General features: G+C 44.4%; 1 protein-coding gene across 1 annotated transcript in view; it reads left to right on the forward strand.

The window, feature by feature from the left end:
- The window catches only part of SFMBT2 (Scm like with four mbt domains 2), a 96,462-nt gene that overhangs the window by 65,623 nt on the left and 16,346 nt on the right, over positions 1-14,493 (forward strand). The window contains exons 10-14 of the mRNA XM_034063096.1: positions 923-1,049; positions 5,644-5,761; positions 7,080-7,118; positions 7,660-7,730; positions 8,911-9,050. Coding sequence (XP_033918987.1) covers positions 923-1,049; positions 5,644-5,761; positions 7,080-7,118; positions 7,660-7,730; positions 8,911-9,050 — 495 coding nt within the window. The remainder of the gene's footprint in view (positions 1-922; positions 1,050-5,643; positions 5,762-7,079; positions 7,119-7,659; positions 7,731-8,910; positions 9,051-14,493) is intronic.

Here is a 14,493-nt window from a genome sequence, read left to right on the forward strand (position 1 = left end):
TGCATAGCAGAAGGCTTGAATTCCTGTCTGGTTTCCAGTTGTTGGGGTTGCTGTATGACAGATTGGTGTCATTTTGAGCCAGTGACAGTTACTACCCATTCTAATTATTATTAGCCGAAATCTCAGCCAAGAGGGGGAGTTTTGTCATGCTACTGTGTGCAAATAGAGTGATGCAAGCACTTGGAGCTGATGTGTTGCAAAACAGGTGGGACAAAGAGGAGGAAAATGAAAGGAAAGGAAGCCATGGCATGGCCACAGTGTGTTAGTGTGTTTTATGGGATAGTCGTGATGGTGATATGGGGAAGGGACTGAGACTAAGTGAAAGGAGAGGGGATGCTGGAAGGGAGAGAGGGTAAGGATGAATATCACAGCCTCCTTCAGGCATCCCTCTGCTCCAACATGTCATCTTCCATGGGCTGCAGGTGGGTGTCTACTCCACCATGGTTTGCACCAGGGGCTGCAGGGGAATCTCTGCTCTGGTGCCTGGAGCACCTCTTCCTTCCTTCCTCACTGGTCTTGGGGTCTGCAGGGCTGTTGCTCTCACATATTCTCACTCCTCTCCACAGCTGCAGCTACTTTTGTGTGTCAGCTGTTCCCCTTCTTAACTATGTTATCCCGGAGGCTCTACCACCATCACTGCTGTGCTCAGCTTTGGCCAACGATGGGTTTGTCTTGGAGTTGCTGGTGTTTGCTCTATCAGATATGTGGGAAGCTTCTATCAGCTTCTCACAGAAACCACCCCTGTAGCATTCCCCACTACCAAAACCCAATACAGATGCTCAGGGCAGCTCCATTTTGAATCTGAATGTATTCATCAGTGTATCCTGCACTTCCAGTGAAAATCAAACCATGCTAAACTGATGCTTCCCAGTCACACAGTGCTGCACTTCCATGTTTCAATGTTGGCTCTTGACTCTTTCAGACATCCTTCAGCCGTGGCTTTACTAAGAACATGAAGCTGGAGGCAGTGAACCCCAGGAACCCTGCAGAGATATGTGTTGCTTCTGTCACCTCAGTTAAAGGACGGTTAATGTGGCTTCACCTTGAAGGTACGTGCTGTAAAGGCTTCTTGTGTTTGTGCGGTTCACTCCAGCACTCTCTTAATTTTGTCCTTAATCCTCTGCACAAAACTGCTTTCTCCATCCTTTTCATTGCATACACGTTGACTAGTAACATGTTATAAAGAATTATCTTTCCCTAAGGGAGACACAAAGACCTTCCATCCCCCCATCAACGTGGACTCTGTCAGTGTGATCTCTGTTGATAATCATAGTATCATAGAATAGTCAAGGTTGGAAAGGACCTTAAGGTCATCCAGTTCCAACCCTCCTGCCATGGGCAGGGACACCTCACACTAAGCCATGGCACCCAAGGCTTCATCCAACCTGGCCTTGTTGGGGATGGAGCATTCACAACCTCCCTGGGCAACCCATTCCAGTACCTCACCACCCTCACAGTAAAGAATTTCTTCCTTATATCCAATCTAAACCTCTGCTGTTTAAGTTTCAACCCATTACCCCTTGACCTATCACTACAGTCCATAAACCTCCTCTCTGCCAACATGATAGACCTGCATCCTGGGAATGGATGTTTGCCTCACCTGTGTGGCTGAGACTTCCACTGTTATTCCCAGTGTACTCTCATGGGGTCATCTGACCCCTGCAATTTCTTCCTTTTCTCTCTCCTTCCCTCCCTAGAGAAAAGGTCTCAGTCAAAAGCCCTTAATGTTAGTTAAAACATTCACATAACCCAAAGTACCTCATTTGTGCCAGCAGCTTGTTCTGTATGTAAAAAAGGCAGATGTTCAGTGGTGCTTAGCTCTATGAAGTAGCTTTATATGGTAGACAAGGCTTCCTGACACCTCCATGATAAATCCCATTCTGAGATTTATGACTTGGTGCCTACCAAAGGAGAAATTCCTCCTGACCTGAAGCTTGTCAGGCCAAATCATTCATGCCTCTTGTGTCTTTGCTGCTGAGCCTCATGTTTTGGACTGGCTGAGAGGTGGGGACAGCAGAGCTGCAGACATGTGCCCGAATGCAGGAGAGGTGGTTTGGGATGTAGGAGAGCTGGGTTGTCATCCTTCTCCATCCCTGACATAGAGCTGTCACCCCAGGCAGTTTGTCTCCTCCGTGGTCATCTCCAGTGTGAAGAGCAGCTACAGCATTGCATCTTTGCTTTTAGTAGAGCTGTGTGCAATAGCAGGCTTTGTCTTTTTCATCAGAGGTAACTGGTTGCCTTCTGACTTGAGGTAGCGAAAGCTTATCTGCAGCCTGCTCTGGACACGGAGCAGTTGTGTTTGGTAAAGAGCTGGAATCAACACTTACTGGAAATTCAGTTCTTAGTAAGGATATTGTTGAATATCTGATCGAGGAATCAGACCCATTTTGTCAACTTCTTAAATGGCCAGGTGCCTTCACTTTTATATGCAGATTTTATGGCGTTTTGAATCCTTCTTCCTTCTGGCCCCCAAGCTGTAATACTTTCAAAGGGAATTGGTGTTCATTAAACTTTTGCCCATTATAGTAAATAGGAACTGCTGTTTCTTAGGTCTTTAAATCAGCTAGTCCTCCAAGACCCTGGATAGAAGCAGAGAGAGGGCCTCACACTCTGACCTTGCTCCCCTCCCTCATCTTTTTCTCCCTGCCTTTTATACTTCTAATCTGTTAAAGAGTGACTTTACAACTTGTCATAAAAATACCTGTGGGCATCTCCTTGTCTTTTGAGTCCTGATATATAGATGCTTTAAGCTCTTGTTTTGTATCTTGATACCAGGAATAGAACTGTAGTAAAAGGGAAAGATGCAAAAGGCTGTAAAAAATAAAGAGGAGTCTTTGCTGCTGGTGAAATGTATGACTTCAGTATGCACAGTGTTATGCTAAAGCCAGGCATTAAAAAAACCCAAACCCTGCTTGCAGAGTTGTAAAATAAATGTGGCTTGAACTGTGGCATGGGTTTTTTTTTTTTACTCCATTAATATGCTGTTGTTTCTAACTGATTATTTATACTCTGGTAGCAGCAAGACTCCCCAGCTACCATGGGAGCCCATCACTGAAGGCCTCGGGTCCCACCATTTATCATGGGAGAATCTGAAGCTTTCATTGTTGCCCTGTTTGACAGCCCAAACTGCAGCCATAAACCAGGACGCAGTAGTTAAGCAGCATCGAGTTAGACACGAGGGAACATTGCTTAATAAATCCTGCTTTGTACAGTAGCAAAACTGTAAACTTCAGGGTGAGCATTTAATGAGCAGCAGTTGAGTTACCTCATGCTGGAAGAGAAGCATAGGGCTGATCTGATGCTGTGTGCATCCCATCACTTTCTGCTACTTTATTACTCATCATCTGCATTGTTAATTTTTACTGGTTCATTTTAGATTTTAAAGCTGAAGCTTTCTGGTGTGAATTTATACAAGTAATAATGTTCACTCTCTGCAGAGCTGAGGAATTTGAGGAAAACCCTTTTTTTAATCACTTCTCTGGGGAGGTTTTCCATAATTTTCCCTTTGAGAGTTGCTGCTCTATTCTGCCCATCCTGTAAGATTCACAGCAGCGTGAAAGTTTTCTTCACTCGGTTCTCAGTCTCCTTGTTCTCTTCTATTTAACCTCTCAAGCCTTATGGATATTTCTTAGTCTGAGAAGATGGCAGCATAAAAAGCAGAAGTTGAAACTAATGAGTCTCAAACAAGCTGTTTTCCACTTATATGAGTGAGGCCAAACAAAGCAGTAAGATGTTGGGAGTGGAAGGAAAGGTTATCACTTGCCAGGGGGAAGAAGCAGTGCCAAGGAGGACACAGAAGCGTTGAGTGTATCGTACAAGAAGAACAGTGTTGTTACAGCTGAACAGACATTATGGTGCTTCCTTGCTCATCAGGGTGGCTGCAGCTGTAAACTTCAAAACCAGAATGTTCATGTCAGGATAACACCACAGAACAGTTACAGTAATGAAAAGAGTGGATTTTCCCAGATCTGGTGAAATCTCAGTGGGGAATGTGTTGGTCTCTTGCTGCTTAGGGCTTGATCCATGCCTTGCTCCCTTGGTGCATGTCTTGCTACTGACTTCAGTAGTTCTCACATCGGTTCCTTGGCTGGATTTGTGGTGTTAGGTAAAAATGTTTTGCCCATTGGAGGGTGCAGCTTTCATCAGGTTCGAACTGAGCAGAGATCTCTTGGAGGGAAATGGTTTTGCAGAGTATGCCAGCTGCTGAGACCTTGTGCTGGTTGTGTTCTGTATCTTGTGCCTTCATCCCATCTTTTTCCCTTCCCCATATCCCAGTGGAATAGAAACCCTCTCTTCAGTTTATAATGTGTAACCATGGTGCAGGGCTCAGAAAAATACCATGAAGACACCTGTGAATCTATGCAGACATCATGATTTCATTTTTTAATTACTTCCTCCAGCACTGTGAGCACCAGCACCTATTTACCTCCTTCCTTTGGGTTTTCATGCAGCCACTCTCAAAGCACACCAAGTTTATTACTAGAGAAAAGATTGATCCAAATGCTGCATCTCAGTCTCAATGCCATTCCCATCACAAAGTTCAATTACTGTTTCAATTACGCTGCAAGCCCTTGATGAACATTCATTAGTGGGGAGCTCCCGGTAGTTATCTAGCTGTGCACAGTCAAACACTGCTGCCTGAAGCAGGAGACAAAGATGCTGTAACAGATGTGAAGGCAAGGATGCAGTAGGGGAAACTGCTGATCCTTTGGTCTCTTTTATTAGGAGATCATCTCACACTGATGCTGGAGCTGTAGGTCCTAGGGTGGGAATGGCAGAGGGGGGTGAAGTTGCTGGCCAGGCTGTGCCAGTGCAAGAGGACTTGGAGTAATTAAATGATGTCTCGGCTCAGGAGCAGAGTTGTTTTCAGAATAACTCAAAGCCAGCAGGAATATTTCCATTTGCTGCAATGGGCTTTTGAGTATGACCCACATAAACCAAGACAGGAGAATGTCTTCTAAAGGAGACATAAAGACCAAACTGTATTTGCTTTAAGCAGAAATTTTCAGTGGGATTTTGGATTTAGTATTATGGCAAAGATCTTAGTGCATGTGTCCCACTTGGGGCTTTCATATTGCCTCTCCTCTGTTGAGTGATCGGTTCATGTTACATGTAAGTGAAGTGCCCTAGGAGAATTCATGGCACTTCTAGGCAGAAGAATGGCCATCTCCCACCCTTAAAAACAGTGTCTTAAGGGCAGAACCACACAAAAATGCTTCAGGGGAGGGGCACTGGGGTGTAAAGGCGTATCATCACATTGCCTTATGTACATCTTTAACAGCAAGCACCCAGCAACTTTGGCTAACTTGTGAACTCTACAAAAACCCCAAGAGTCGATCAGCCCATCCTGCTGGGGAAAGTCACACATGTTTTACCTTATTGGCTTTTGGCTACTTTGCTGCATATCCTTAGAGTACTCTTCATGGGGCTTTTCTCTGGAATCACATTGCACTGTAAATGCAGCAGCCTTGTCATTGCTGTCTGTGCACAACTGAGGATGAAATGGGGCCTGATTTTGATGCAGGGATGCAGATTTATTTTCACGTGTTCCATCATTTGCTTCGCTTGGTTCATGATGAATGCTCCAATGGCTCTGAGCTTGGTATTCCATGTCTAAGTTACGTTATAAATCTGTGTTTATAGGTTTACAGATGCCCTCTCCAGAGTACATAGTTGATGTAGAGTCTATGGACATTTTCCCCGTTGGCTGGTGTGAAGCGAATGCTTACAACCTAACTCCACCACACAAAGCTGTTTGTAAGTACATGGAAACCTCAAGCAGCATAGGTATTACATCAACATATATATCAGGGAGTTTGTCTTATGTCCATAATCCCATTCTTGAAACTATCCACCTAACAAGCATACTAGTAAGCAGGCTGTAAGTGTACTGTAACTAAAGAGCAATACATCTAATTAGTGACCAGACTCTGCAGCACTCTGCAGCACTGGTATTATGTGATTTGCATTTGCCTGTGTGATCAGTCCCTCTAAAAAATGGGATTGTTTGCACTAGGAAAGGCTGTTACATGGTTTGAGATTGCACTGTTATGTGGATTGAGATTGCAGGTTGTGGGTTTGTGATGGGTTTGTAAGAGTGAAACCAAGTTTTATTGTGCTGACCCAAGTTCACTTGTGTAGCTGAGTGAATTAGGGACATAGAACCTCAAATTGGGAAAATCCCCATGAACTATAGGGTGGAATGGACATAAAGAGACCATCCAATTGTTTCTTCTCCAAAACAGGATCTGCTCCATCTAAAATGAGAGATGTTTTCTGACCTGCTGCAAGGGAGTTTCTGCTCCTGCCCAGGGTATCTACCCTGTTATTTCAGTGCCCTTATCAGCTCAGAGATTTCCTTAGTATTCAATTTACATCTCTCCCAGCATAATTAAGCCTTATAGTGTTTTGTCCTGTCTTCAGTGCGTATTAAGATGAATTTCTTCCCTTTCCATTTGCATTTGAAGGCTGTTCATGTGTGCTCAGTAGCTTGGTGCTATTCTGTTCCTCGCAGAAGTTACCCAACTCCAGTCTCAAGCCACCAGATGAAAAATTACCCTCACTGTTTATATTAATTAACATCTGAAAGGCAAATTTTAAAATGTGTCAACCCTTTTGAAGAGTTAAATATGCTTAAGTTAAAAATCAGGCAGCCGGGGCCTAATTTGGGAGAATACTGCTATGGCAACATTATGCAGCCTTATCGCAATTTATAGCTAGGGATAAATGATGCTGGAGGTAATCATGCTTGTAAAATGTAATCTTACCCATATGTGTTTCTGTATGGAAAGATATTTGTGGTTTTATCTTAATTTTTTTTCTACACTGATCCCATAAAGCACAATATTAGCATTCCAGAGGAAGGATTAAATGTATTATTAGATCTTTAAAGTAGGTTTTAATGATGTAGTGACTTAAAAAAATACCAAGAAAAGATGGCGATAGTAATTAAGTACCATTTCATTGTGTTACAAGTCATTTTATAGTCAGTGCATTAATATGCGTTATGGGTATACTTTATAGGACAGAAGGGTAAAAACGTGTGCTTTTTTTCTTCCTTGCTTCATTTTTGCAGTGAGAAGGAAGAGAAGAATTGCAGTTGTGCAACCAGAAAAGCAGTAAGTTTTTGTTATTTAAGGTGTTATTTCTACAGGGATGCGTCAGGTCTTCCAGGGGAGATAATGCACAGAGTGACTTTGGTAACTACTGCCCTGATACTGCAGCAGAATCGACAAAAGGATAGTTTGAAATATTTGTGAGCATATTAGTCTTTATAATAGAGGTTTGTTACCAGCTGGAACTGCATAGCCAGTGTCTGATGGCCAGTAAGGCATGCTTATGGAAGACGGACATGTACCAGGAGGGCATTTCCCTATCTAGCCCTTGTACTTGCTAGAAACAAGAATTTAAGGGAATTAAGCATGAATATTTGGGCTAAAGCTTACAGACCAGAGTATATCTTTGGAGGAGGCGTGGATCTGGCTCTTTCTTTTGCAATATGCACGGCTATGATAAAACATGTGGAAATTAGGTTGTATTTGTGGTATCTCCATTCCTCAGTCCAGGCAGGTGCTGGTGCATTTCTGTCCAGCCTGAATACTGGTTCTGCCCCTTTGTCCTGTCTGCTGCTATTAAATACACCAAACTGCTGTTTGACAGGTTACCATCCACAGTGCCTGTTGAGAAAATACCTCATGACCTCTGCCCAGTTCCTCAGCCAGACACCACAGGTAAGGCTGCTCAGCACTGGCAAGATCTTTATTTCAAGGACCTATTGCTTCTATGGGGGGGATGACCCCAAAAAGGGAGTGACTGTGTCATATGGGTGGGGAGATGGAACCATATCCTCAGGGGTGTAGGGGTGGTGTGGACCCACCAACATTGCAAGGAGTCTGTGATGTACAGCATGTGAGGATCTGGTCTTCTGCATGTGAATGCTGTGTCTTGCTGGGGCTATCTGAGTCCCCCTGCAGCTTACCCATTTCAGCTAATGTTGTTAAGGCCAGGCTAATGAAGCCCTGGTGGAGATGGATGTGTTTTTTATTTGGCATCAATGATAATGCTTACACCAGGACTTAATGGGTCCCTGTGTTAGCATCAAGACACTGTGGCATGGTTTTCCTTTTGCTAAAGGCAGACTTTTCTCCCTTTTAGCAATGGCAGGAGGCTCTGGGAGTGCAGTATTCATCTATTTAATTGCTTAGACTCAGCAGGATTTAACTCGCTTTATTCCAGCAGACTGCAGGACACACATTGACATCTGAGCCAACATCCCAGGGCCCCACTACAATCAAATGGGGAGAAATGGGCTCTTTTTAGGTATGATAACCAAAAAGTGGATAACCACTTGGATGGTAGATGAACTGCATTGAGATGTACTCACTTCCCTCCATGGGCTATAAAGGAGCCCAGAATAGTTATCCCAGACAAAGTAAACTGCTCTGTAGACTCATGTAAGGTCATGAGAAGGGCACTGCAGTGCTCACTGTGTTGGACAGTAGCTGAAGAGGGGTTTGTAGAACTCTCCACTTGAATTTTCTCCCTGAGTTGATTCTTTATCTGTGAGAAGAAGTTAATACATTCCCTTTCTGGCAAGTTGCAACTGAGTCGCTCACACCCATCTGCAGTGTGAGTTATGAAGGAGCCTCGGGTCATGTTATGAATTAAATCCTTTCCCGAGTCTCCTTTCAGTATGGTGTGCAGCCAAATCGTTTGCTATTAAAAGCACTTGACTTTGCTGTATAGATGGATTCAAGTAGCAGAGGTTTCTCTACCTCCTATCTCAAGGAAGACATTTTGTGCCTCCTTTACTCTTCTTTCCTCCTTACCACATGTAGGAGGAAGAAGAAGGGCCCTTGATATATTGTACAGAAGTGCTACGTACACATCAATGCTACTTTCTCCTTGCAGGCACCATCAATGGGAGATACTGCTGCCCCCAGCTCTACATCAACCACCGCTGCTTCTCAGGTCCATATTTAAACAAAGGCAGAATAGCAGAGCTACCTCAGTCTGTCGGGCCTGGCAAGTGTGTGCTGGTCCTCAAAGAGGTATGGCTCAGCTCTCTTTTGGGGGGATTTCAGGGGGAAAGCATGGGTTGCCAGCCCCAGAATTTGAGAGCAATGTACCTAAAATTGTCCCAGAGCTCTATAGTGGTTTCCATAACTCAAAACTGCAAGAGGGTCATGCGTGCAGTGTGAGTGTTAATGGGAGAGGTGACATTTTTGAGACATGGGGAGTTCTGTTGGTTGGGAGCAAGTTTTGTCTAACTGTGTGCAAGAGAATTCATGTTCTGTTGGAGCTGTCCCTAAAGCTGACCTCTGTGGCTGTTGCCATCCATGATGCTGTTGGGCCAGCGGATCCAGTGTGGATGACACCTCTGTATATATAAAGTGGTCTGGTGGGGCCCAAACCGTTGAGATCAGGACAGAAAGCCAAGCAGAGGTGTGGTGTGATGAGTGGAAGCTGTGGTGTGCCCAGCTCTTGCTCAATACGGATATGTTAATTCCACGCAGCAGGGATGGCAGAGTACCACCATCTCTTCACTTTGTCCTGACCCAATCAGTGCTTGCTTTGGGATGAAGCCAGAGTGTTGAGCACTTGCTGTGGCCTTAGAATAAAGCTAACTTCTTTGAAAAAAATGCATAAATGTTTTCCACAAAGATTATAGTTCATGTACATATGAAAGCCAAGGTGACTGCAGGTGGCAGAGGACAGCAATATGGTACTGTTGAATAATCAGGGTGCTGTTGGTGCCTTGGACACCATTGCAGTTTGACTTGGGTCTTCTAGAAATGTGGAACTTTCAGCTTTCAGGTCTGTACCTATATGAACTGCACTTGGTGTGCATGCAGGAGCATAGTTGGGCTCCATCTACCCTTGGTGGAAAAGCACAGGAATTTCTAGGTGTCTATTTGAGGGCGGTGAGGCCCTGGAAGAAGTTACCCAGAGAAGCTGTGGCTGCCCCATCCTTTGCAGTGTTCAAGGACAGGTTGGACAGGGCTTGGAGCAACCTGCTCCAGTGGAAGGTGTCCCTGCCTGTGGCAGGGTTTGGAACTGAATGAGCTTTTAAGGTCCTTCCAACCCTAAACATTCTGTGATCCTACTAATCTGATGTATTTGCAAGACCCCCGGTGCCCAGCTCAGGATGTCTTCAGTTATCTGAAAAGAGACAAATCCCAGCCCTTAACAGAAACACCTGAAAGGTGAGATTCCTCCCAAACCAGTCCCCACGTTGGAAAACACCCCTGTACTGTAGTGACGCCTGTGTCCCCATTCCCTTCTCATCACCTGCATGCACTGCTTTATACAGCAGCAGTGCTGGCTGTCTCACATAGTTGAAAGCTGGGCCATGAAGAGACCCTAATCCAGCTGCTTGTGCAGGTGGGACACTTGGGTCTCAAAGAAACAAGTCAAAAATAGCCCTCAGCAGAAAGCAGGATAAAATGATTGCAGAACAGAAATTGATAGCTGCCAAATTTGAAAGCAAGTCCATAGCAGCTTGCTGATGGGGAGCATTAGCAATCTGCTGCTCCTTGAAAAACAGGCAATGAAGAAGCAACATGGGGGAAACAGGAGGCTTGCACAGTCAATACTTATGCTAATGTTTTTTCCTCCTTTCTTCCTGGAATTTGGGTTGTGAAAACATAAGCAGTGCCAGGTTCTCCCCTAGAATCTCAGTGCTGTGCTTCATAGGATAACACCAACTTCTCCAAATTACTTAAGAATGGGAACAACTGTGGAAACCTATCTGAGTTTCCTACAGAAATCCTATTTTCTCATGGTGTGCCTCCTTACAGAATTGCTTGCTGAAGCAGCAGTAGTGTCAACGAGACATGGGCATCTTGCTTTTGGAGACATGAGTGACTTCCCAAGGAGCAGGACAATGACAGTGGCTCAGCATTGGTCAGTGCTGTTTTACAGATGAATTCAAGCTCATTCTGGCCATGGGGACCAAGTCCAAGTTCTGAAAAGGGTGAAGAGAAGACATTCAGGATGTTGCTGTAGGGAAGATATATGTGGTTCCTATCTGCTACTGCCAAAATGGGAGGTGTTAGCAGCTCAGACAGGATGAGGGTACCTAGCATGTGGAAGAAGCAAGAAGAGACAGAGGAGACATCCCTACACTGAGATGATGATGAGCACCCAAAAGTACTACAAAAGTGTGTGGTGAGAATAGTACAGGAGATATCTTCTCCAGCCCAAGACCACGGCCACAAGGCTTTGCACAGCTGAAGAGCTCACAACGGTCCCCATCCCTCCAAATGAGTCTTGGTGCTGGGCTTGATGCCTTTGTCTTGCTTTACACCCACTGTTGATGTGGCCCCAGGAATGCAAATGTATTATAATGATGGCTCTCTTACTGTATAGGAAAATTGCAGGTCATTGTAAATCATACATCAGCATAACTTTTACAGAACAGATAAATTATACATGGGCTTTCCTTTGACAACACACAGGGGAGGGTGAGAAAGACAGAACAACTATGAAGGAACAATGGAGTCAATATCAGTCGGTGAGAGCTTTTTGAATCACCTGTTTTTAAATCTCCCTTTCAAATTGTGGTCTCCAGCCATAACTCACTGCCTCTTGAGATGCTCTAGTTAAAAATCTGTGCCAGTCACCAGCCAGTTCACAGTGAGCATCAATCTCTGTGATGTAAATGCTGCTGTGTTTGGCTCTGATGGAAGCCCCAGACTAAAACCAGCTGGAACAACCAACTCCTGCCCCATTCCCCAGCCTGGATTACCTAAAGCAAGAGGATATGTCCTCTCCCCACTAGCAGCAGGTGATGGGAGACCTTGTTCCTGTCTGCGTGGAGGGGGTCTGGATGCATCCTCTGCCTTCCTCCACACTCAACCACGGGGGTTGTATCAAAAAGTGCAGCACAATTGTTGTTCATGATGCTCCTCAGCCCTCTTTTCCCCCAACATCTTGTCCTTCCTTACCTCCATCATTGATGCACTGAAGCATCATTCTGGATGCAGCTCCTAATAAACTGGTGCTACTCACCTACATGCTAATAGTGAGATAGCTATGGATCAGTACTGCTTGCTTCTGGAGATACCATTGGTAGTGTGGAGTAGGAGCACTGCTTTCCATTTGAGTAGTGTGGGCTGTTCTCACTTGGGGTATTGGGAGGGAAACTGTACAGATAGGTTTGCTTTTGTGCAACACCTCCTTTCCAACAGAGCAGGCACTTGAGTTCTGCATTGTTACTGCATCCCCCTGATTTCTGCCCCATTGCTTTGTCCTGGTGTTGGATTCAGAGGTTGTGAACTCTGCAGGAGGAATCTGTTAGGGTACCTTCAGGAATGGCAGCCCTTGAGCAAGATTCCAAGCAAAATCCTGAGAGCAATTGTAACTCATTTAGAAGTATGAACAAAAATACTGATTTTAGTTCTGTGTGTTTGTATCCTTGCATCCATGCCAAGCTTTAGGCGAGTGACAAGTAACTCTTGCGCTATCTAGTGCCAAACTTCTTTTTAAAGCCTAGCTGTTCATTATTCCTGCTGCCAACCCAAGTTTCTGGTGGGACCAGTGGCTTATTGTGGTTTCTTTCACACCAAGAGGCAAGTGAGGTGTTACTGCCTCTTGTTTAACATCAGCTGCAAAGCTTATCTCATTCCTGAGATACTTGTTTGGAAAATAAGTTGAAACTTGCAGCCAGATAGAGTGGAGACATCAACTATTGCCATCCAACAGCTGCATCTAGGCTGAAAAACAGTGACCCTATAGTAGCTATGTAAGTAATGCTAACTTTAAGTTGAATTAAAATAAACGGATTTTCAGCTTTAGATTTAGCTCTTTGGTCAGAATATCTACAAAGTACTTGCGAGCAGTTCTTCCATCTATGCCAACAACTTACCACGGCAACATTGTAAAACAAAATGAGGTGTCTTTCTGAGACTTCAGATGATCTATAACCCACTATATCTTCGGGAAATACGCTGTCAAGATTAATTAGCCTCATTGCTTATTGCTCTTGCTATTTTAAGGCACTTTTTCTCTTTTTAAAGAGAAAACGGACTTAGAGGTAATGTGACTGTCCAGCTGATACAAAGAGGAGAAATCAGCCAGCATTTGTCAAGGAGCTATTGCAATTGGCAGCTGGAATTTTTTGGAGTACAGCAGGACTTCTTAGGAGAAATTGGCATAATTAAATCACGGTGCTCAGAAAATTAAGTAGCTTGCATAAAGCTTTAGGTGTCTGAGCCAGGCTGATCATTAGTGATCAGATACGGTGCTGGAATGGCAGAAACCTCTATTGTGTGGAGAGATAAACTGCATTTCAGCAAGAGGGCTCACTAACATCCTCCCCTAGACTGCTCTGTGGACTTCAGCTCATCTGTAGTAGTTCCTCCAACTTACATCTGGACATATGTTGTTTTGAAGTGCTATGGACTGTCATAAGCATGTCAAGAGTTAAGTGCTACAACCTTGATTGTGATAAAAGCTCACTTTTAGATCGTGGATCATTTAACGAAAGAATGCCAAAGAACTCTTTTCCCTTCTCTTTCTGTCCCACAGATGTGCCATTATTCCAAACAAAATAATTTGTTTACTCTCCTGCCTGAGGCTAGTTAGGGTATCTCCTGATAGGTAGGAAATGTGGGCTCATATCTCAGATAAAGGAGGAAAATTGAGTTTCTCCTCATGAAGATACTGATCACTGGGCTCCTGAACAGGAGGAGATACAAGGAAGAAGTTCTTTACTGTGAGGGTGGTGAGGCACTGGCACAGGTTACCCAGTGGTAAATGCTCCATCCCTGGCAGTGTTCAAGGCCAGGCTGGATGAAGCCTTGGGTGTCATGGTCTAATGTGAGGTGTCCCTGCCCATGGCAGGGGGTTGGAACTGGATGATCTTAAGGTCTTTTCTAATCAAACCATTCTGTGATTCTATGATAGTATTTTAAACTGCATATTCGTAGTTATACCTCCTGAAAAAGCTTCATCCAGGGTTGGGACTATTAATGGTGAGGGGTGGAGGGATGGGAAATGTGTGAATACCAAGAAGCTATGATGGGAAGAAGGGTGGTGAACTGCCCAGTGGATCAGGCACATTTAGACATGCTCAGAAAAGGGTATTTGTGAATCTGTGATATGGAAAACTTCATAGTTAAGATGTCAGGGTGCCTATATGGTTGAGTGGAGGCTTGTAGTGGTGCTGTGTGATCATGCTTATGACTCCAACCTACTGAACCCAGCAGCATCAAAATAAAACTTCACAGATGCATAACAGCAAAGACTGATGTCGTCTAATGCCCTCTGCTCCAGGGCATGGCTGGATGCACCCAAACCACTCGTGATTGAGAGGGATGAAATAAATCCATGCCAAAATCTCAGGCTGGTCACACTCCAGATGAAAGGAACTCTGTGAGTCAGATCAAAGTATGACCAGCCTGATCTGGTGAAGTAACTTTCCATCTCCAGAGAAAGTCAGAAACTGGAAAGTTGGAAACTAGTCTAGGTTTCTTCACTGGTTTTGCTTTG

Source organism: Melopsittacus undulatus, chromosome 5 (genome assembly GCF_012275295.1).
Source record: "Melopsittacus undulatus isolate bMelUnd1 chromosome 5, bMelUnd1.mat.Z, whole genome shotgun sequence".
Classification (NCBI taxonomy): domain Eukaryota; kingdom Metazoa; phylum Chordata; class Aves; order Psittaciformes; family Psittaculidae; genus Melopsittacus; species Melopsittacus undulatus.